The following is a 21538-nucleotide window of genomic DNA, read 5'->3' as shown; positions in this document are numbered from 1 at the left end:
TTATATAATGGCTTGAACTTCATGTCCTCTGTAATATTTCTTTTTAATGACATGACGAGCACTTCACACTCTACGATTACACATTAATCATATATCTATCTGTCTAAATAGATCATTGAATTCATACAATGTTAATATTTTGTTTAATTTTAGAGTTTTATAGATGGTTAATCAGACTTTTTGTGTGTGAGGTTCTGTTTGGATTTCAGTTTTTCTAACATTCTGGCTGCAGCTCTGCTTTACATCACTGTTGATGTCACTGTTCAACCACTGGGAGGCAACAAAATCATACAAAGTCTACAAATAGTGGCTTTAAAGGACGATTCACAATTTTTCACAACGTAAGTGATGGAGGCCAAAATCCACAGTGTGTCCACACAGTCATTTAAAAGTTGATGTGAAGCTTATATGAGGCTTCAGCAGTCTGAGTTAGTCAGATCAAGTGGATATCTGACACATTTACAGTCTTTGTGTTTCCCTGTTGAGCTGCGGTGGAAGTGTAGTAACAAAAAGAGGGACTTTGGCACTAAAAAGACTGTAACGTTGAAAGATATCTACTTGATTTGACTCATGCATTATTATCAAATGTAGCTGCAACTAAAGATAATTTTCATTATAGATTAACCTGGCGATTATTTTCTCAATTAATCAATTAGTTTTTTTGGTCCACGTATATTATCTGACCTGCTCACTGACTACAGTCTGTCCAGGTCTGCAGACGAAGCATCTGCTCTCTGGAACAAACCACCAGATCTGACCTGAGATCAGTCACTGCTGTTTCCACCTCGAGAAGAAAACTTTTCTCAGGATTATGATGAGTCAGTGTGTGTGGCTGGACTACTGTTTTTCAACTTTTCATCATTTGTATTTATTTATTTATGTATTTATTTATTTGTGTGTGTGTGTGTGTGTGTGTGTAGAATCTGTAGTCTGTAGAATTTCTAATAAATTGTAGTTCACTGCTGCTGGAATCAGATGGGAGTTGAGATTTCCGACGCTTTCTCCTGTGCTGCGAACGCGGCTCAGTGTGTTTGGATGACAGGACGGATCTATCCCGGCATGCAGCGCGGCCGGGTGACCGGGAGAGAGACAGCAGTAATGGCGGCCGGTTAGCTCCACACACAGACACCGCGTCACAGCAGCCGCATCACCGCAGCGCTCCGGCGGCAGCCAGCCTCTCACACCGCGGCGGAGCGGAGACACGGGCTCCAGGGGGGGACGGGAATCATTCAGCGGGACTTTACTTCTACTTTTCTAAATAAAAACAAACATGGATGAGCAGCCCGGCGGAGGAGGAGGGGCCGGAGCGGGAGCCCCGCGGCAGCCGCCGCAGCAGCAGCAGCAGCCGGGTAGCAGCAGCGGCGCGACCCCGCCGATCGGAGGCGGCAGCGGTAGCAGCGGCGGCGGAGGAGTCATGGTGCCGCACCAGCCGGACGAGCTGCCCCGGCCGCAGCAGCAGTACACCATTCCCGGTATCCTGCACTACATTCAGCACGAATGGGCCCGCTTCGAGATGGAGAGGGCGCACTGGGAGGTGGAGAGGGCCGAGCTGCAGGTAGGTTAGCCCGTGCTGAGGGAGGTGGAGAGGGCCTAGCCGCGGGTAACGTTATGTTAGCCCGGGCTGAGGGAGGTAGACAGGAGGGCCGAGCTGTGGGTAGGTTGACCCGGGCTGAAGGAGGTGGAGAGGGCCGTGCTGTGGGTCAGTTAGCCCGGGCTGAGGGAGCTGGAGAGGGCCGAGCTGTGGGTAGGTTAGCCCGGGCTGAGGGAGGTGGAGAGGGCCGAGCTGTGGGTAGGTTAGCCCCGGCTGAGGGAGGTGGAGAGGGCCGAGCTGCGGGTAGGTTAGCGCCGGCTGAGAGCAACAACAACAGCCGGGGATGGGGTGGAGTTAAATGTTTTCTGAAAACAAAGATGTTGCCGTGACACAGTAATTAACCACAGTAGATTTTCCTCTTCCCGTTTAAGAGAATAATCGCCTTAAATTGCCACGAACGGTAACGGCTAACCGGAATGTTTGTAACCTAACGGCTAAGCGGCGAAGCTAACGGGTTAACGCTCGAGACGCCGAAGTTAGTTTCTGATTTGACGTCAAGGGAAAAGTTAAATAATAATATTTGGTGATATTTTTTGTTGTTGTTTTTTCTGTTTGTTATTGTTCTGCGTGGAAAACAAAAACAGACAAGATAACAGTTTGTTATAAAGAACAACTGGTGGTTGTAGATGTAATGAAAAATCTGTCTTTAGTTTATGTGACCAAACACTTTTACTAATCTTGAACATCCTTCAGATCAACAGTGTGACTACAGCTGAACATCTCAGACCTCTTCACCTCAGTCTACAGGTGTTTTCACTGAGTTCTGTCTTCTGATCTATTCAAACTTACATCATTTATTACTAACTCTTATTTTTGAACTCTGTATCTCGACATCATTAGAAACGAAGGAAGCCTGGGTGATTTCCGAGGTTTGAATGAATGAAATATAATGAATATCAATAAAAAGCGAGAGTAATGATATTTAGCGACTGTTTTTCTTTTTGTTTGTTTGTTAATTATTGTTCTGCTTGGTTAACAAAAACAGACCAAATGAAGATAAAGAAAGAAGACCACATCTAAACAGATCCAGACCAAAAAACACTATACTTAAACTCATCAAATCTTAAGAATGATATTATTAATAACAATAATGATAGTAATAATAACGCAGTCCAGATTTGACGAGTCTAAGTAAAGTGCTTTTTTGGGAGGAGGGGTAAAAAAGTTGTCAAATCGCCCTTTTTTCTGTTTTCATAAGAAAAATAAAGGTTTCACAAATCTGAAAGTGGCTTTAAACAGTGTTGATGCTTTTTGCTATGATGTCTGACAGTTTTTCACAAGTGTAAGTGGTGAAAAAACAAGATTCAGCTGCTAAATATCAGTATTATTATTTTAATTGATATTTTTGACAGACACATAAAACCACCAAACAGTTTTTGTTTTTACAAACTGTTTTGTCTGTTTTTTGTTGACCAAGCAGAAAAATAAGAAACACAAAACAAAAAGTCTTTAAATGTCGTTATTTATGTTTCCCTTAACTCCGAATCAGAAACTGACTTCAGCTCCGGGTTACCGTTAGCCGTTAGCCGTTAGCTTCACAGCTCTTAGCATTCACTGGTGTTGTCACTCTCCTCTTTTAGCTTGTGAGTTTTTATTCACCCTATAATATGTGAAAACTGAAACCTTTTATTGTGGACATGAAGTCAGTCGTTAGTAAAGCAGAAGTGAATCCAGCTGACTGTCGGCTAATCTCTGTTTGCAGCCATTTTGGTTTGTCACGCTAGCCCCTAAACTAGCTGCTAACGTTGCTAATGTTGCTAATGTCTGATCACCAGCCTGAGAGAAAGAAATACCCAGATCTAGATATACCGAGATATCCTTTATTTAAGTGGAAGTACCAGTACAGCCATGTAAAAAGTACTCCACTATAAGTGAAAGTACAGTAACCTACTACAGTAAAAGTTCATAAGTATTATGAGCTTGATGTAGTTAAAGTATTGCAGTAAAAGTACATAAGTTTTATAAGCTTGATGTAGTTAAAGTATTGCAGTAAAAGTACATAAGTATTATGAGCTTGATGTAGTTAAAGTATTGCAGTAAAAGTAGTGGTTTGGTCCCTCTGACTGATATATTATTATATATGACATCATTAGATTATTAATAGTGAAGCATCAGTGTTAGAGCAGCATGTTACTGTTGTAGCTGCTGGAGGTGGAGCTAGTTTACACTACTTTATATACAGTTAGCTAGTTTAGTCCAGTGGTTCCCAACCTAGGGGTCGGGGCCCCTCCAAAGGGTCAGCAGATAAATCTGAGGGGTGGTGAGATGATTAATGGGAGAGGAAAGAAGAAAAAACAAAGTTCTGATACACAAATCTGTTTTCAGTTTTTGGACTTTTTCTCTAATCTTTGATTTTTGCTGAAATATTGGATCATTTGGACATTTATTGAAATGAAAGCATGTGAGAAGTTTAGAGGGAAAAATCACTATTTGGTGGAGCTGTTAACAACTCATAGACATGTGAAATGTGACCCCGACTACACACTGCTTTTTGTAAGACGTCAAAAGCCAAAAAGGTTGGAAACCACTGGTTTCATCTTTAACAATGTGTTGTATTTTAAAAGCTTGTTATATTATCCATTGTGTCAAATCTTCATCTGAAAAGTAACTAAAGCTGTCAAATAAATGTAGTGGAGTAGAAAGTACAATATTTCCCTCTGAAATGTAGAAAGTAGCATCACATGGAAATACTCAAGTAAAGTACAAGTACCTCAAATACTGTATCTAAGTACAGTACTTGAGTTCCAGTGTTGTTTGAAGTACGTCTGAGTTTGTTGAATAAATGGCAGATTAATGACTCTGCTGGTCTCGTTATGATTCATATAACAGTCCTGTAAACGTCCGGTAGCTTCATGTTGTTATTATAAAGTCTTGTAACCTGAATGGATTATAGGAGTGTAGGAGCTGTTTTGCATGTTTCTAATAATTTTCCAGTAAACATGTGAGATTGAAGTGTTTTGCTGTAGTTCAGGTGTGTTTACGTGTTGTTTTCACACTCAGACAGTTTGTGATGTCGTCTCTGTCAGACAGGATCAAGTACCTCTTCATCAAAGCAGAGCAGTTTAAACACTGATAGATTGGATCAAACTCCGTTGAACTGTATAATAGTATCACTGCAGAGAGGCTGTAGACTCCCAGTGATGCTTTTCTCTTTTTCAGTTGTTTAGTCTGACTCCTCTGCTTCCAGTGTTAACTGGTTTTCATGCGGTCAGTCTGACTGGTCTGTTGGTGTTAATGTGTTTATAATTGACTCATGTTGGTGAGAAGCTGAAGCAACCATCCCAACCACAAGGTTACTGGTTAAGGATCACTTTCACACCAGTTTGAAATCATATTTTTTGTATTGATTTTTTTTAACCTAAGTATAAATAAGTATAAAGACGTTATGTGTGTGTATATATACAGTACTGTTGAGGGTTGGGTTGGTTTCTTAAACCGGTTTGATTTCATATGAACCGACTGAACCGGCGTTTATCATAATGAGACGTCTAAGAGTCTCTTAAAGAGGCTGTGACACTGACAGGGAGGCTGCTGCTGGCCGCTACAGACGAGCTGGAGGAGGGAGGCTGACCCGGGCCGACCTGGGCTGAACCGGGCCGACCTGGGCTGAACCGGGCCGACCTGGGCCGACCCAGGCTGACGGTGCAGATCTAACCGATAACCCCGGTGAACCCGACCGGGCTGCTTCCAGCAGTCTGAGAGCAGTTTGTGTTTTGAAGACAACTGGCAGATATAAAGGGACGCGGCGGATCATTTACCAGCCTGCACGGCGGCTAGCAGCTAGTTAGCATAGCTAGCATTGTTAGCATAGCTGTGCTGTGCCGTTTCTGGCTGTTAAACTGGAAACACTGCAACTACACACAGAACCCAAACACAAGAAGAAAAGTGAAGTTGAATGATCGTTATGAGAAATAAAGACTGACTGACGTTCAGGCTCTTTATGTTTCACCCACAGCAGCTCAGTCACCTGCAACACCTGCTGGTAGAACTCAGTATCTCCAGTCTGGTGCAGAGTTCGGCTTCATATCAAACCAGTTTGAACATTTTTATATATCGGCCAAACTCTATAAAAATAAGGCCATGAATAGTTTTTATTGATCAGTTAATTTGATCCTAAGTTGAGTAAACAGCAGAAACTTAAAGTAAATCAGTATTTGCTCTTTAAATCAGCAGCAGTTCTCCTCAGTGTTCCTGCATCTCGGAGAAGTCGCCACAGTTCTTCTTCTGTGTCTTCATGTTCAGACTGACTCCATGATGTTGAGATCAGAGACTGATGATAGATCTTTATGACTGTGGACGGATGTTTGTTGTCCTGCTGCAGATGATCAGACGCCTCCTGATGGTTTTTATTCATTATAGAACAGAATCTAAACGTTTAAAGTGCTTTTAACTTTTGCACGTTACTGTATATTTAATAAATTATTGGAGCTACTGAGCACAACCTCTCCAGCTTCCTCCTGAATCACATGTTAACAGTATCAGACTGAAAGGTCGCCGCTTGTCTCCAGTATCAACATCAGAAGTCAGTTTGTGAATTTGCTTCCTGCTGAACACAGAAAAGAAATCAGAAACTTTCTACATCCAGCTGATCGACATGTTTGTTTCACCGATGAGCAGCTACAGCGTGTTGTTGTTGTTCCTTCAACCTTCCTCCGACTGTTTCACGCTGTAGGTTTGTTCATTCAGGCTGCAGTTGTGTGTGTGTGTGTGTGTGTAGGTGTGTGTGAGATAGCATGAAGTGCTGAAATGTGTTCATGGCTTTGTCATAACACACCCTGCAGCAGGCAGACGTGTGTGTGTGTGTGTGTGTGTGTGTGTGTGTGTGTGTGTGTGTGTGTGTGTGTGTGTGTGTGTGTGTGTAATGACAGGATCTCAGTACATTCTGTGTTTGCTCTGCTGGGACTTGTTGCGGTGTGACACTGGATGCCTTCAGCATGACTCCGTCAGAGTTCCTGATAAGAAACAAACCAGGAAGAAAAAAAAACAAGCGAAGGTGTCGACGTTGAGAGACGAGCTCCGACGTTCCCGCCGCCGTTTACTGCCGATAAACCGACACACGTTCTCCACAATAATACTTTATCTAGAAAACTCCAAGATGTCACAGAGTTGAGTCATTTTACAGGCTGGATTTTCTGTTTCTTTTTTTATAGTTTTACATGTTAAACAGCAGAACCGGATTCCATCATGTTCCAGGTTCAACATTAAGAAAATAATAATAATGATAAAAACAAACAGTTCCTACTTCTACCTGCATGAATGTGAAGAAAGATAAATAAGGCTATAGATAGATAGATAGATAGATAGATAGATATATGTATAATAAAAGTCTAACAGGTGATTCTGTTTCCGTCTGAGAAACTGAAACCAGCAGATTTCTGATGTTTGAGCTTCAAAAATGACTGAAACATTTAATCAATTACAGTTTTTTGGGGGGGAAATTGATAAAAATGCAACAACAAACATTTACTCTCAGTGATCTGACCTCAGCTGTTATCCAGTCAGACCGAGTCACTGACCTCTCTGACATCATAGAGGTCAAAGGTCAACACCTGCACCTGTAGATGATTGACAGGAAGCATCAGAACCACTAAATGAGTCTCCGGTTAAAATCTTCAGTCAGAGGAAGCAGGAAGCAGCAGAGCATGATGGGAAACACGTCTGCATGTTGGTGTGACGCATCCTGATCAGAGTTATTGATAAGATGATTGACAGGACGTCACTGTTAGCTGAGGCAGGAAATGATTCTTTATGTTTCACATTTGAACTTAAATGTGAATGAAAGTAAACCTGTTCAGGATTAGACTGACAGGAAGTTTGATCATTGAATAATATATTTTTTTAAAGCAAAAATAGTCAATATTTTCTTCTCAAATGTGACAATTTGAAGCTTTTATGTTTAAATTTCTTTGGGTTTTTAACTGTTGAGCCGACAGAAGAAATTATAACAAACATTTTACAGAATTTACTGACTTTTTATAAACAAAATAATAATCTTAAAGTCAAGGAAACAATCAGCAGATCAGCCAAAAATCAAAATAATCGATGGTTGCAGACTCAACTGGTGTAGGGCTGAAACTAAAGATTAGTTTCATTATCGATTAATCTGCTGATTATTTTCTTGATGGCTTTGAGCTGATAATTCACATAACAAACAGGAAGATTTTATACAGTCGGAGTTTAAAACAACGTGTGAAGCCGATAAATCAACTTACTTTGATTCTTCGGTGGTTTTTTTGTTTTTGCACGATGTGTAAAATCTCGTCGAGTTATTATAATATGCACAACAACGTTATTTGTAGTGAAAGCGTAGCAGAGATGCTAGCTGCTACGTTAGCTGTGATCAGTTTCGTGTTTCCAGGTGTGACTGTTGTGACCGCAGGCGGCTGCTCAGACCGTCGGTTCGTCTCTACCTGCTGCGTAGAAACAGTCCGACTGTTGTTCTGCCTGTTTGTGCTGCTGATTAAACTCAGTCAGCGGCTGTGAGAGATGATATATTTATATATTTTACAGCAGGATGATGAAGGTGCTGCAGCTGTTTTATTATCTTTATAAACATCATGTTTCAATCCTGCGTTTCACAGATCGCCCCGCTCTGAGCTGTGTTTCTGTTGATTAATAGATGTGATCAGCTTTGATCAGATTAATCAATCCAACGTTTTATACTTGTTGAGATGTTTGACAGCAGAAACAGAAACGTGTGAATGAAAACGACTGAATCCTGAGTGAGTTTGAATGTAAAAAGCTGCAACTGACAGTTATTTCATTTTCTCAATCAGCTGATCAGTCGGTCTGTAAAATGTTTTTATTTCAAAGCCTGAGACGTCTTTCTATTAATAAATGACTCAAAACAATGATTCCATCATAAAAACAGTAGTTAATTGATTTTATTGTGGATTTATTGACTCCTCGTCACTCTCAGCAGAGTCTGACTGCCTCTCTGATCCGTCTGCTGCGTTTCTGACGTCACGGTCACATGACAGGAAATCACAAAGATCACCATGGTGACTGTTGTTGTTGTTGTGTCTTTATAGTCACCAATAATCCCGTCTCACACGTTGCAGATGCTTTTTAATCTTCACACTTCTTCAGATGTGGTGGAAGGAGATAAAGTTCGACTGTAGAAACAGTCTGATGTGACTCAGTGTTTCTGCAGTGAAACGAAGCGACGCTTCACTTTGTCCGTGTTTGTTTGTGTGTGTGTACTCTGGGTCGAGTCGACAGATTGCGCCCTGCCCGCAGTTTCAACACGGTATTATCACGATATTCACGCCCTGCTTCCCTTTCACACCCTGCACACACACACACACACACAGCTCTGTTTGTTGTTGGTGAAGCAGGTTCAGCTCCGAGGCTGCTGCTGCTGCTCTCTGGATACTGATGAAGGAGTCTCTCTCTCCTTCCTCCTGCATCATCGTCCTCTTTTAGTTTTAATAAATCATTGTTTTAAGTATACTCTGGTTTCTGATTTGTCCTGTTAGAGCTTCACAGGAAGCAGCAGATGAGTCTTTACTGTCCCGGCTGGTTAAAAGCACCTGAAGATGTAAAATATTGATGCTCGGTTTCTATGTGAGCTGCTGCTGTTAGAGCGAGGAGGAGAAAACAGCAGCCTGTCAGTTAACCTTCATATGAGAAGAAACATCCAGAGCTGCAGCCATTAATCAACCCACAGAAAATTAATCAGCTGCTCTTCTGATAATTAGTCGATTTTAAAGCCAGAACGTCAAACTGCTGCTTCTGGAAACCAGAACGGAAATAAAACAGCTGATGTTTGTTTTGTAGTGAAGTTAAAGGCGTCTCGTTAATCTTAAAGCTTTCTGTGATTGTGATCAGATCAAACTATCAGACATGCAGTAAACACCGTTGCCATGGTAGCAGGAAGCTCCTCCGCTCACATGGACAAGTGTCAGTTTGAAACTTGAACGTTTTCCAGTGTTTCACTATTTAAATTGATCAAATGAAGCTGTTGGTGTCGTCTGATTACATCATTTATTGTTTGGATCCAAACCAACAGTGAACTGATCTCCTAACGAGTATCGTGTGTTTGTATCAAAGCTGATATATCTGATTAAAAAACCCGTCAGTGAGTCACAGCGCTGCTCTGGGTCACATGTTCCTTCATCATCAAGAGTTTGGTCACGTTAGTTTGTTTAGAAACGGCTCCAAAGACTAATAACAGCATCATGTTTTCAGTCTCTGGAGAGTAGTTCTGTGTACGGCAGACGCTACTGAGCATGTGCAGGAACACGGTTTCTGTTTACAGCTTCAACAGCTTGTAAACAAACTTCATCTTAGATTCAAATATGACAAAAAAAAAGCATCAAATTTCTCACAGTGGAGAAGCTGAAAGCAACAAAACTTTCTGTCGATCGAATCATTGATGAACGATCGTTAGCTGAATCTTCTTCATCCAGACGGTCAGAAAAGTCTTGGAAGGTTGTGGAAGTGTTGTCATGTGACTCTCTGGGTTTGTGGAGTATTTATCTTTTAGAAAACACTGATAGTTGAGAGAAGGACCAAAAGAAAGCATCAGAAAAACAATCAGTTATCTAAAGAGTTGGCAGTTAATTTATTGTCTATTGATTAGTCACTTCATTGATAGAAGATGAATATTATAAGAGCATGATGTTGTTTTCTGGGCTGAACTCAGAGCAGCTCGAGTCGTAGTGCAGGGTTCAAAGGTCAAGGTGTACCTGGAGGGGGGGGGGGGGGTCTCATGGATGTGTGTAGGTGTGTGACTGTGGCATCGCCGTGGTAACTACATGTTTTTGGTAAAGAGGGCAAAGCTGCGGGACGGCAGGCTGTAATTAGGCGTCCTGGCCTACTGGGCCCTGCTCTGACAGCCCGATCCCAGCTGGACGCTAAAAGTAGACCGACCTGAAATAACTCCAACACACACACACACACACACACACACACACACACACACACACACACACACACTCTCACACACACACACTCACACCAGCAGGCGGAGGTTCAGCCGCCTGTCATTCACAATCTGAAGAGACGAGAACACGACAACTTTTGATCGCTGGTTTACACTTAATATTTTTAGTTATTTGATGATTGTCGAAATTGATTTTTATAAATAGATTGTGTGTTAATGATGCAGTTGTTCGGAGGATCGGCCCTGATCACCCCCCCCCCCCCCCCCCCCCCCCCCCCCACCTTCGGCCTGAGTAAATCTGTCAGCCGGGTAAATCTGGGCCACTGAGCTCACTTCTCTCTCACACACACACCCCTGCCGTCCTCTGACCTCACTGCCTCTCACTCCGGCTCTCTAGGGAGCGCTTGATTCATGCTCACCAGGTGCAGCGGGACGGGAGGGGGACGGGAGGGGACGTGATCTGAGAACACACTCGTCAGATCCAAACAACCTGGCTGTGAACACACACACACACACACACACACACACACACACACACACACACACACACACACACACACACACACACACACACAGCGTCTAACTAAAGCTTCAGCAGCACATTGATCAGGACCGACAGGTGTGACGTAATCCCGACGCCTCCAGCTGGTCTGAGGATCAATCACGTCTTAAACACAACACAACAAACTGGATTAATGGTTCAATCTGCTGGTTAAACTGGTTGAAACTGACAGGATCACAACTACAACTGTGACAATTAGTTAATCAATTGATAGAATTAATCTGCAGCTTCTTTAATAATTGATCATTTTGATAATTGACTAATGGTTTGTTGGATATGAAAGAGGAAACAGTCAGCTGAATATCTTTGACTGATCAGATAAAAAAAAAGACATTTGAAGTTGTTGACATTGGTTTAAAGCAGAATTGTCCTTTAATTAGAGCTCATTATCAATTAATCTATTGATTATTTTCCCTATTAATAGATTGTTTGTTTGTTATAAAATGTCAGAAAATTCGTCATAATTTCCTGAAGCTCAAGTTAACGTCTTCATATTGATTATTTACTCTGATTAACAGAATAAAACCTCAAATATTCAGTTTAGTGACACATACGACACAGAAAAGTAAATCTTCACAATCAAGCAGCTGGAAATAATGAACGTTTGGCGTCTGTGGGACAAATAAACTCAAAACATTTGCACGAATGACGCGAGGTGAAAGTTTTTCTTTCTGTCTGAATATTAAAGATCAGATGACGGATCATGAAGCTTCATCTGACGGAACAGATACCGTCGACATCTTTTATCAGCGCCGCGTTTATTATCGACACATCAGCCGCAGCTTCACAAGCGTCACAGCAACAGCAAGTTTATTTTTATGTTTCTCGTCTGTTTTTTCGACGCGTAACTACGGTATCGAACGCTGCGGAAACACAACATGGAAACAAACGGAGGAGAGAAATGTGAATCTGCTCTGTTTGAGACTCAGGAGAGGATTTTATTACTGAACTTTGACCACGACGCTCATGTTTTTATTTAAAATCTGATGTTTTCAAGTCACAGATGATGTTCAAAGACACTACAGGAATAGTATTTGTATTTCTAGTTATTCTGAGTGAGACACACTGATGATAAAACATCTGTAATAAGCTTTTAATAAGCCTGTAAGATAAAGTAGGAACCACAAGTGTGTAAGAAAATAAACACAGAAGCTGTTTGATGTGTTTTATTGTGAAAATCTGCTATTTAAGGAAATCCTGACACAACAACAGGTGGTGTGATCTATAGTATCATAATATATTTAAATATGGTTATACTGTATAATCCTGGTGTTAGTTTGTGTCTGAAAAGTGATTTTTACATATAAATCGTGTATTTAAACGTATGTACAGACTGTTGGTGACCTCCGGATCAATACGTCGTCAGGAAAAGAGCTTCGACTCAAAGTGCAGCGACACAACAAACATTAACTAAAGTCTGAGGAGTCCCAGCAACAGTAAAAAAAAAAACTGACAAGTACACACAGTTCAAACACTGTCAGCTCATCAATCACACATCATGAACTACAGCGAGGAAAAAGACCTGCGAGTGGCAGTAAAAGCATGATGCGTGTGTGTCACGGTGGTCAGTTTCCTGTAACTGTTCATGACTCACAGTGACATCACTGCTCTGCTGACCAGCACAGTGTGGGAAAGCAGCATTTTTTTCCACTTACGGCTGCAATGATTATTTACTGCCAGTTTATTTTCTTGATTATTAATCGATTATTCGCTCGGTATAAAATGTCAGAAAGTGAGTGAAAAGTTCCTGTTACACTTTCCTGAAGCTCAGTTCAATTATCCAAGTAGTAGCAATTAACTTTCAGTGGTAGACTAATCAAGTGGTTTCTGAACCTGGAGGCTGAAATACTGAGCGTAGTTCAGAGGACTGGTGTGTGTGTGTGTGTGTGTGTCTTGTGGTATGTAGGGGGATCTCGAGGGGGGGAGGGGGAGGGGGAGGGGGGGGGGGGTGATGTGGAGCTGTGGCTGTCAATCACAGAACCAGCCAATCAGTGCACAGCTGAATTAGTGTGGTTTGTTACGTAATCCTCCTCCCAGACATCCCAGTTCACACACACACACACACACACACACTCGCTGACCTGCAGCTCTTCACATTAATCTGATGTCAGTTTAATAAGTTGTCAGCAGAATAACTTAAAGAACAAATATTCAGCTCTATATTTATATTCTGGGGCTCTACTGGAATAAAAACTCCTTATTGATCTTCTACTGGTCCTTTATGCAGCCCCTCAGTTCAGCCTCTGTCTGAAACAGGCTCCTGTCTCTTTAAGGCCCCGCCTCCTGATGAGCCCACTCTGTTCTGATTGGTCAGCTTTCAGGAAGCTTCCTCCGGCTCCGGAGGCTACGTAAACAAACTATAGTAGCAGGATTTCACTTCTTCTTCTCCTTCTTTACTCCAAATGTCAACTTGTCAGATCCATCCGTACATGTTGGAGCTGAATCACATCTGAAATATGAGACACCTTAGCAACCACCTTAGCAACCACCTTAGCAACCACCTTAGCAACCACCTTAGCAACCAAAGATACAGAACGGGCGGCTGTTTATGGGCATGTGCGATGAGCCGACGTCAGCTCTTCTTCATGGTAGAAAAAAAAGGTCATGAATGAAGCGTAGAGGGCAGGTTGAAGCCCTGAGTTTTGACTTGCAGGCAGCATTTTTACATACGTTCACCTCAAGTTTTGAAACTTTAACATTATGTTTAACATCTGACATTATAACAGGATATACTTAAACAAGAGAAAATCACATAAAAGCATAATATGTCCCATCCAAAACTAGCTTAGAATTGTTCCAGATAGTTTAGTCATGTGTGTGATCATTTACACGCCGGCCTGAACCTTTTTTCAGGGCTTTGAAGCGTTGAGTACAGCAGAAAGGCTCTGGAGGCCCAGATAGCTGTAGTTATATAGTTCTAGTAATGTAGTATTAATGGTCAAAGAATGAAACGCCTCAGCACAGAAAATGTACACTATTTTTATTGAACATAGATATAAATAGATAATATGAATAAATAAGGTGGTTGTGTTCCCGTTCTCTCCCCAGCAGCTCCAGTCAGCTGCTCACAGCAGAGAGAGAGAGCACTTTGAGTTCATCTGACTTTTATGTACAATGAGGAATTTCAGCAGCAGGAAGCAGAAACGTAGTAAACACTGGACTTCATATCTGTAATAACGTTAAACGATGAAGCTGATCATTTAACGCTCCTTCATCAAGACTGAAACACTGAAATAAATCTGATCAAAGCATCTTAACTACAGCTGCAACCATTTATCCATAAGTTGCCAAATGAAATTAATAGACAACTATATTGTAATTGTTTTTAGTCTCTTTTTTTAGAAAATACCCAAATTCTCTGATTGCAGCTTCTTTAATGTGAATATTTTCATTTTTTTCCGTCCCTGTGACAGTAAACTGAAGATCTCTGAGTTGTGGACAAAACAAAACATTTGAAGACGTCATGTTGGGAAACATTGATCCACATTTTTCACCATTTTCTGACATTTTATCCATAAAATGATTGACAGATTAATCGATTAGTAAAAATTGTGCCTGTCTGTCTCTCTTGGTTGGCCGGGGAGGACCTCTGGTGTCTCTGTCGTCATAGCGACCTTCACTAGAGGAAGTCGCGACCCCTGGTTTGCCTCCGAAACCCGCCTGTTGCCATGGGCACCCTGGCAGAGAGCACTCAGCTGTGTGTGTGTGTGTGTGTGTGTGTGTGTGTGTGTGTGTGTGTGTGTGTGTGTGTGTATAAATAGCTGTCACCCTGCAGCCGTCCGTCAGTGTTGGGTTTCAGGAGCAGCTGCTCTCGGAGAGACAGACAGGTGGACGGTCAGATGGACAAACGGACCAGCAGACAGACAGACAGATGAAGTCTTGCAGGTCGACAGTTGATTTGTTGAAGTTTTAGTGTTTTTTCTCTGACGACGGATGACGACGTGTTTCCTCTTTCTCTTTTCTTTATTCCCCATTTCAGTTGTTTCCTTAACTCACATCCATGGAAACACAGGACTCTCCTGCATTATATAACCTTCATATAGGTTTATGAGTTCTGCACATCTGTTTCAATTATTTCAACCTTGTTTCACAGAAATCAGGTTTTTGTCATTTTGTCAAACGGCTCTAAATACTGAAACAGCTCTGAGTCATGTGTAACTACACAGAGAGGTAAAAATACAGCCTCGGATCAGAACCGTCAACAGTCCTGCAGCTCACGTCATATGTTTAGATAAGGACCATCTAATATCACTGTTTATTCCATATTTGTGTCTTTTAGCGAACACCATTTCCCAGAAGCCCCAGACATTCACAGGCTAAATGTCACAGTTGACCGGGGGGGGCGGGAGGGGGGGGTCACGGCGAGCTCAGAGACGTCTGTAATAACAGCAGGACAGATAAATACCGTAGACAGAGTGTTGGTCAGTTTTATGAACCAAACCAAGTTACACTGGTGGGTTTGTAGTTTTTATTTTTTCCATCTTTGTTAAACTTTGTTAAAATCATAAATGTTTAAATGTCTGACAGCAGCTGCTGTAGCGGAGCATAAACTCCAGGAACAGGCTTCATTTTTTACACAGAGAGCGATGAAAGAAACGCTGAACGAGAGACTGAGTCGAGTGAAGCAGCTAGACAGGAAGTGATGTCATCGTAGTGAAGTGCTTCATCGTAGCGGTTGAGAATAAAACGTGGCTCCATACTTGATGAATTCAAATGACCCAAAAAGTTAAAAGTCAATTTAAGTTGCAGATTGTGTTTTGTGATCTTTAGCAGCAAAACTGACCTCTGACCTCTGAGCTCTGTGATTGGATGTTTCTTGCTGAAATGCATCTTGGGAGTCGTAGTTTACTTTGTGCCTTTTGACTTTTGATCAAAGAACCAGATATTTTCTAACACAGTTAATCATCTTGTGTATGCTGGTGACCTAACATGGTCTATGCTGTTAAGCCAATCAGAAGCCTCCGTCTCACATGGTTCAGTTATCAGAGTTATTGATCTGTTGATCATTTTTTGACCAACCGATAATGTGTAAAATGTCAAAAATAATGTCAAAAACACCAAATATATTGAGATTATCTGTGTTCCCACATCTTATATCATCAGGATAAATTTGGCTTTTTTGCTGCAGAGTTTAAAAAGTTCAGTAAGTTTGAAAACAGACACCACAGAAGAAGAAGAAGCTCTGAATCCTCACACTGACGGATTTTAAATCCTAATTTGCAGTTGAATGAGTTTTTTTTCTTCCCGGCCGGATTATTAAACCACTGAAATATCTTCAAAGAGGAGAAGTGATGCTGAACTCTGCTGCTGCTGCTTCTACACAGTCCTGCTCGAACAGGAGAAACAGGCCAATCACAGCCCAGCGAGCTGCACTTTCATATCCAATCAGGTTCATGCTGACGCCTGAGTGGAGGAGAGCGCCGTCAATCATCTGCTGTGCCGGCTGATAGGAAGGATGTGTGTCACTAACAAACACCTGCTGAGTCTGAACAGACCACACAGACATGAAACAGTTTCCTGATGGAAACAACACTTCATTAAACCACATTAAGTTGCTGCGTTCAGGCTCAGTCGGGCTGTTCAGCGCCAGCAGTTACATCTAATGTCACATCTGGGACTGTTTTATGACGTTACTGGTTCACAGCAGGGCCGCCCTCTACCTCCTGCTGAGTCCATGCTGCAGTCGATGAGGCTGTGAGTTTGGTTTTTTTTTTTTACAGAGTAACACAGCGTGACAACATGACAGTCTATAAAGTTTTACACAGTCGTGTCTCTAAATGACGTAACTCAGCTCCATGTTGAAGTGTGACGGACTCTTCATCAGTAGAGACGCTCTGTGGTGTTAATAAGATTTTATAACTGAACTAAAACCAGGACTGGACTGTTGAGATGTGACACTTTCACACCAGAGATGATGAAGAACAGCAGGTGAAACATGAGACTCCTGTTGGCTGTTATGGGAGCTCAGACTGGGGAGCTGATTATACTGTAACTGGGAGAAGACGTGAATTATATTTCTCATAATCATACTGTAGTTCAGGTGTATTGATTAAAGAAACATCAATTATAATGTTGAGTATAAGAACAAAGATATGTAAAGATAAGAAGCCATGCTGCATTAGCTCCTAGCACTTCCTGTTTGTACTGTAACCATGGAAACTACTTCTGACTGGTTTCTAAGCAGATGTATGGATGTTTGCCTGCAGTGGACAGACACTGTGTTTGGTTTGGAAGGTTTCTGACTGAGACCGTGTGATTGATGACAGATGTTGCATCAGTGGGGGTGAAAGGGTTAACGGATGTTTGGTCTCACCTGGAGGATGACGTCATGAATGAATCACCTGTCTGTTTGTGTGTCTCCAGGCGAGGATAGCGTTCCTGCAGGGCGAGAGGAAAGGTCAGGAGAACCTGAAGAACGACCTGGTCAGAAGAATAAAGATGTTAGAATACGCATTAAAGCAGGAAAGGTGAGAAATGACTCTTATAAACATAAACATCAACATAAACATCAACATCAACATAAACACATCACTCATCACAACAAGATTACACCTTCATCACTGCTGCTTTCAGCTCATCTCTGCAGACTTGATGGATATAATAACTCATAATAACTGGTATAATAACTCATAATAACTGGTATAATAACTGGTATAATAACTGGTATAATAACTCATAATAACTGGTATAATAACTGGTATAATAACTGGTATAATAACTGGTATAATAACTCATAATAACTGGTATAATAACTGGTATAATAACTGGTATAATAACTCATAATAACTGGTATAATAACTCATAATAACTGGTATAATAACTGGTATAATAACTGGTGTAATAACTCAAAATAACTGGTATAATAACTGGTATAATAGCTGGTATAATAACTGGTATAATAGCTGGTATAATAACTGGTATAATAGCTGGTATAATAACTGGTATAATTGGTATAATAGCTGGTATAATAACTCATAATAACTGGTATAATAACTGGTATAATAGCTGGTATAATAACTGGTATAATAGCTGGTATAATAACTGGTATAATAACTGGTATAATAGCTGGTATAATAACTCATAATAACTGGTATAATAACTGGTATAATAACTGGTATAATAACTATACCAGCATATATAATAATATAATGTGCAGCAGTGATGCGTTCGTGTTCTGATGGGAAACTTGAACATTAAAATGATAATAACAACATTCCCATGGAAGGTTAAGCCCAGTTTGATCTCCCAGTGTCTGTTAACTCTGCAGCCAGCAGTGATCGGTTCATTCATTGATTAGTTATTCCCAGTTCTCTAAACTCACTGACTTCATATGAAGATGTAACCAGCTAATCTGTAGTGTTGTCACTGAAAAGTCGACTACAGCAATTAAATAGTTATGAAAATTACGATCGATTTAAGAAGTCCAACCTTAAGGTCCATTTAGTAGCTGTTCTAGAGCTTTCTATCACATCACACAGTCTTCCTCCTGAGCATGTTCAGGATGCAGTGATTTAAAGTCTTGTTTAAGCTGTTTGTTGTATTTTTCTGTTTAATAGAAGTTAAAACGTATTTTCTGTTTCCTCCACAGAGCAAAATATCACAAGTTAAAATACGGAACAGAGTTAAACCAAGGAGAGATGAAGATGCCAAGCTTTGAATCAGGTGGGTGACGTGTGTCGGTCGGGACGTTTACACGTCCTGGTAGAGTTGTTCCTCTCTGCAGGACCATGTGTTGAAGACGTTTCTTACTGCTCACATCTGAAACTCTGCAGAGTTTTACATCCACATCACACTCTGCTCCTCCTCCTCTTTAATCTCTTCTAATACTCAGCTTTATATCCTGCTTTTCTCTCCTCCTCCTCCTCTTCCTCGCCTCACTTTTCCTCCTCTTCCACGTGAATATAGTGTGAACATACTGTATGTGGATCAGTATGTTGTGTGTATGAATGGATAGAAGAGTGTCAGTGCTGCAGGAATATAAGAGAAAAACATGTAATGTCATTAAAAGGTTAAACAGACACAGTTAGCTGTAGACTAGCTGGTGAACATAGTGGAGCATTTAGCAGCTAAAGAGCCAGATATTTCCCTCAGGAGTTGGTAGAGAGCAGAAACATTCACCAGGTGGACACAAACACGACTCCACATGAACGATAACGTCGCTGCGTAACTGCTGGATGTGGAAATAAGTTCAACATATCAACTTAAAGCTGATAATATGTCAGAGTTCATGTTCACATCATGTTTCTGATGAGTGGAAGTGCAGGTTTAATGTGATTTCCTGACCTGTGTAATGAGGTCAGTCTGGGGTCAGTATTGATCAGTGTATCAGATCAGTATTGATCTACAAGCGTCCAGCAGGATTTCTTTATTTTTATTTTATTTTATAAGGACGATGCAATTCGCTAATGTTCAGCTCCTGTCCCTGGTTATACAGTGTAATTAAAATATACAGCTTTCATCATCATAGAAGCACAGCACACTACAGATATGGAAGTATTAATCAGTATTTCATTGTTGTCTATTTTTCGTGTGTTTGTCCTTTTAGACACCAAAGACTCCGAGGTCTCTGCTGTTCCCGCCAACAGTCAGCTCACCTGGAAACAAGGAAGACAACTACTCAGACAGTAAGAATCAATCAATCAAACTTTATTATTCCCATAATAAAACAAGTAAACAGTAAAACACTCTGAGATTAATGCACGCGAGAAATAAAAAATATCAAAACAAAAGGAAAAGAAGAAGAAATGGAAATACAAAAAACAACAACAAATAACATCAACTTAATATTAACAGATAAAATGTAATTTTACAACATGAATACAATAAGTGAATAAAATAAAGTAATCAAAAACTAGACTAGAGAGTTTTAAAGGGGATCTACGATGCTTTCCCTTATTTTCAGTCATGTATATATCATGTTATAATGTCGGATGTTCATATTAAACGTGGCCAAAGTGTCAAATAATGAGATGAACGTGTGTAGAATTATTCCCTGTCAGTAAAAAGCTCCAAACAGTTTCTAATGTTTTTACTGTTTCTACTTTCAGCTCAGTAGAAACATTTCTAGCTGCTAAAAACACCAGCGTGTTGGATCAGGATGTTATTCTGTTATCTGCTGCTAGTGCTGCTGGGACTGTAGGTATTGATCCGTGTGTGCGTGTGTGTGTGCGTGTGTGTGTGTGTGTGTGTGTGTGTGTGCGTGTGTGTGTGTGTGTTCAGGTACCTGCAGGAAGTAGGATACACAGACACCATCCTGGACGTTCGTACTCAGAGGGTTCGCTCTCTGCTCGGCCTGTCGGGCTCCGAGCAGAACGGATCCGTGGAGAACAAGAACCTGCAGCACCTGATCAACGGGACGGAGCGCCGCAAGGACAGCAAGAGGTCAACGCACGCACGCACGCACACACACACACATACATACACACACACACACATACATACACACACACACACATACATACACACACATATACACATACACACACACACACAGGTGCTGAGGTCAGACAGAGGTCACGTATGACTGTGTGTGTTTTTATGGATTCAGGAATCCAGGTGACGTTCTGGAGACGTTCAACTTCCTGGAGAACGCAGAGGACAGCGACGAAGACGAGGATGAGGAGGGAGACCTGATGGATGACATCAGCACCGACAAACACCACCGAGCCAAGAAACACAAGACCAAGGTACACACACTCACACACACTCACACACACACTCACACTCACACACTCTCACACACTCACACTCACACACACACACACACACTCTCACACACACACTCACACACACTCTCAAACACTCTCACACACACACACACACTCACACACACTCTCACACTCTCACACACACACACACTCACACACACTCTCACACTCTCACACACTCTCACACACACACACACTCACTCACACACTCTCACACACTCACACACTCTCTCACACACACTCTCACACACTCTCACACACACACACACACACTCAGTAACTATTTATACACTAGTCACAGCTGGGTTTAAATAAATACTTCCCTCCTGTTCTTCTCTAATCCATCTCTCCCTCTGTCATGTCTTTACTTCCTCACTCTTCATCCCTTTTCCTTGCTGGGTTTTCCCTCCTTTCCCTTTTCCTCTTTCGTCTCCTCACCTTCTCCTCTACTCCTCATTCTTTCTCCTCTTCCTCCTCCTCACCACCTTCTCCTCTCTCGTGTCGTCCTCTCTCCTACTTTGTCTCCTCCTTCTCATTCTGTCTCCTCTACTGTTTTAACTCCTCCTCTGCCGTCTCCTCACCTGTTTTGTGTCTTCTTCTCCTCCTCCTCTGTTTCTACTCTTCTTCCTCTCCTCTGTTTCTACTCCTCCTCCTCCTCCTCCTCTGTCTCTACTCTTCCTCCTCCTCCTCCTCTGTCTCTACTCTTCCTCCTCCTCCTCTGTTTCTACTCCTCCTCCTCTCCTCTGTTTCTACTCTTCCTCCTCCTCCTCCTCCTCCAGGTGGGGAACGAG

The 21538-nt window shown here is 41.6% G+C and overlaps 1 protein-coding gene across 4 annotated transcripts in view; it reads left to right on the top strand.

The window, feature by feature from the left end:
* Window positions 1-1057: 1057 nt before the first annotated feature.
* The window catches only part of strn3 (striatin, calmodulin binding protein 3), a 25976-nt gene continuing 5495 nt past the window's right edge, over window positions 1058-21538 (top strand). For 2 of the 4 annotated variants that reach the window (XM_044375938.1, XM_044375937.1), the window contains exons 1-7: window positions 1058-1555; window positions 17404-17507; window positions 18629-18702; window positions 19586-19664; window positions 20260-20421; window positions 20588-20726; window positions 21527-21538. The exon at window positions 21527-21538 is cut by the window's right edge. In XM_044375938.1, coding sequence (XP_044231873.1) covers window positions 1271-1555; window positions 17404-17507; window positions 18629-18702; window positions 19586-19664; window positions 20260-20421; window positions 20588-20726; window positions 21527-21538 — 855 coding nt within the window. In that variant the 5' untranslated portion in view covers window positions 1058-1270. Of the gene's footprint in view, window positions 1556-1756; window positions 1787-6181; window positions 6260-17400; window positions 17508-18628; window positions 18703-19585; window positions 19665-20259; window positions 20422-20587; window positions 20727-21526 lie in introns of those variants that run through there. The other 2 variants (XM_044375939.1, XM_044375940.1) reach the window with 2 other exon arrangements.

This window comes from Thunnus albacares, chromosome 15, assembly GCF_914725855.1.
Source record: "Thunnus albacares chromosome 15, fThuAlb1.1, whole genome shotgun sequence".
Taxonomy (NCBI): Eukaryota; Metazoa; Chordata; class Actinopteri; order Scombriformes; family Scombridae; genus Thunnus; species Thunnus albacares.
This window is presented reverse-complemented; position numbering and strand designations above follow the sequence as displayed.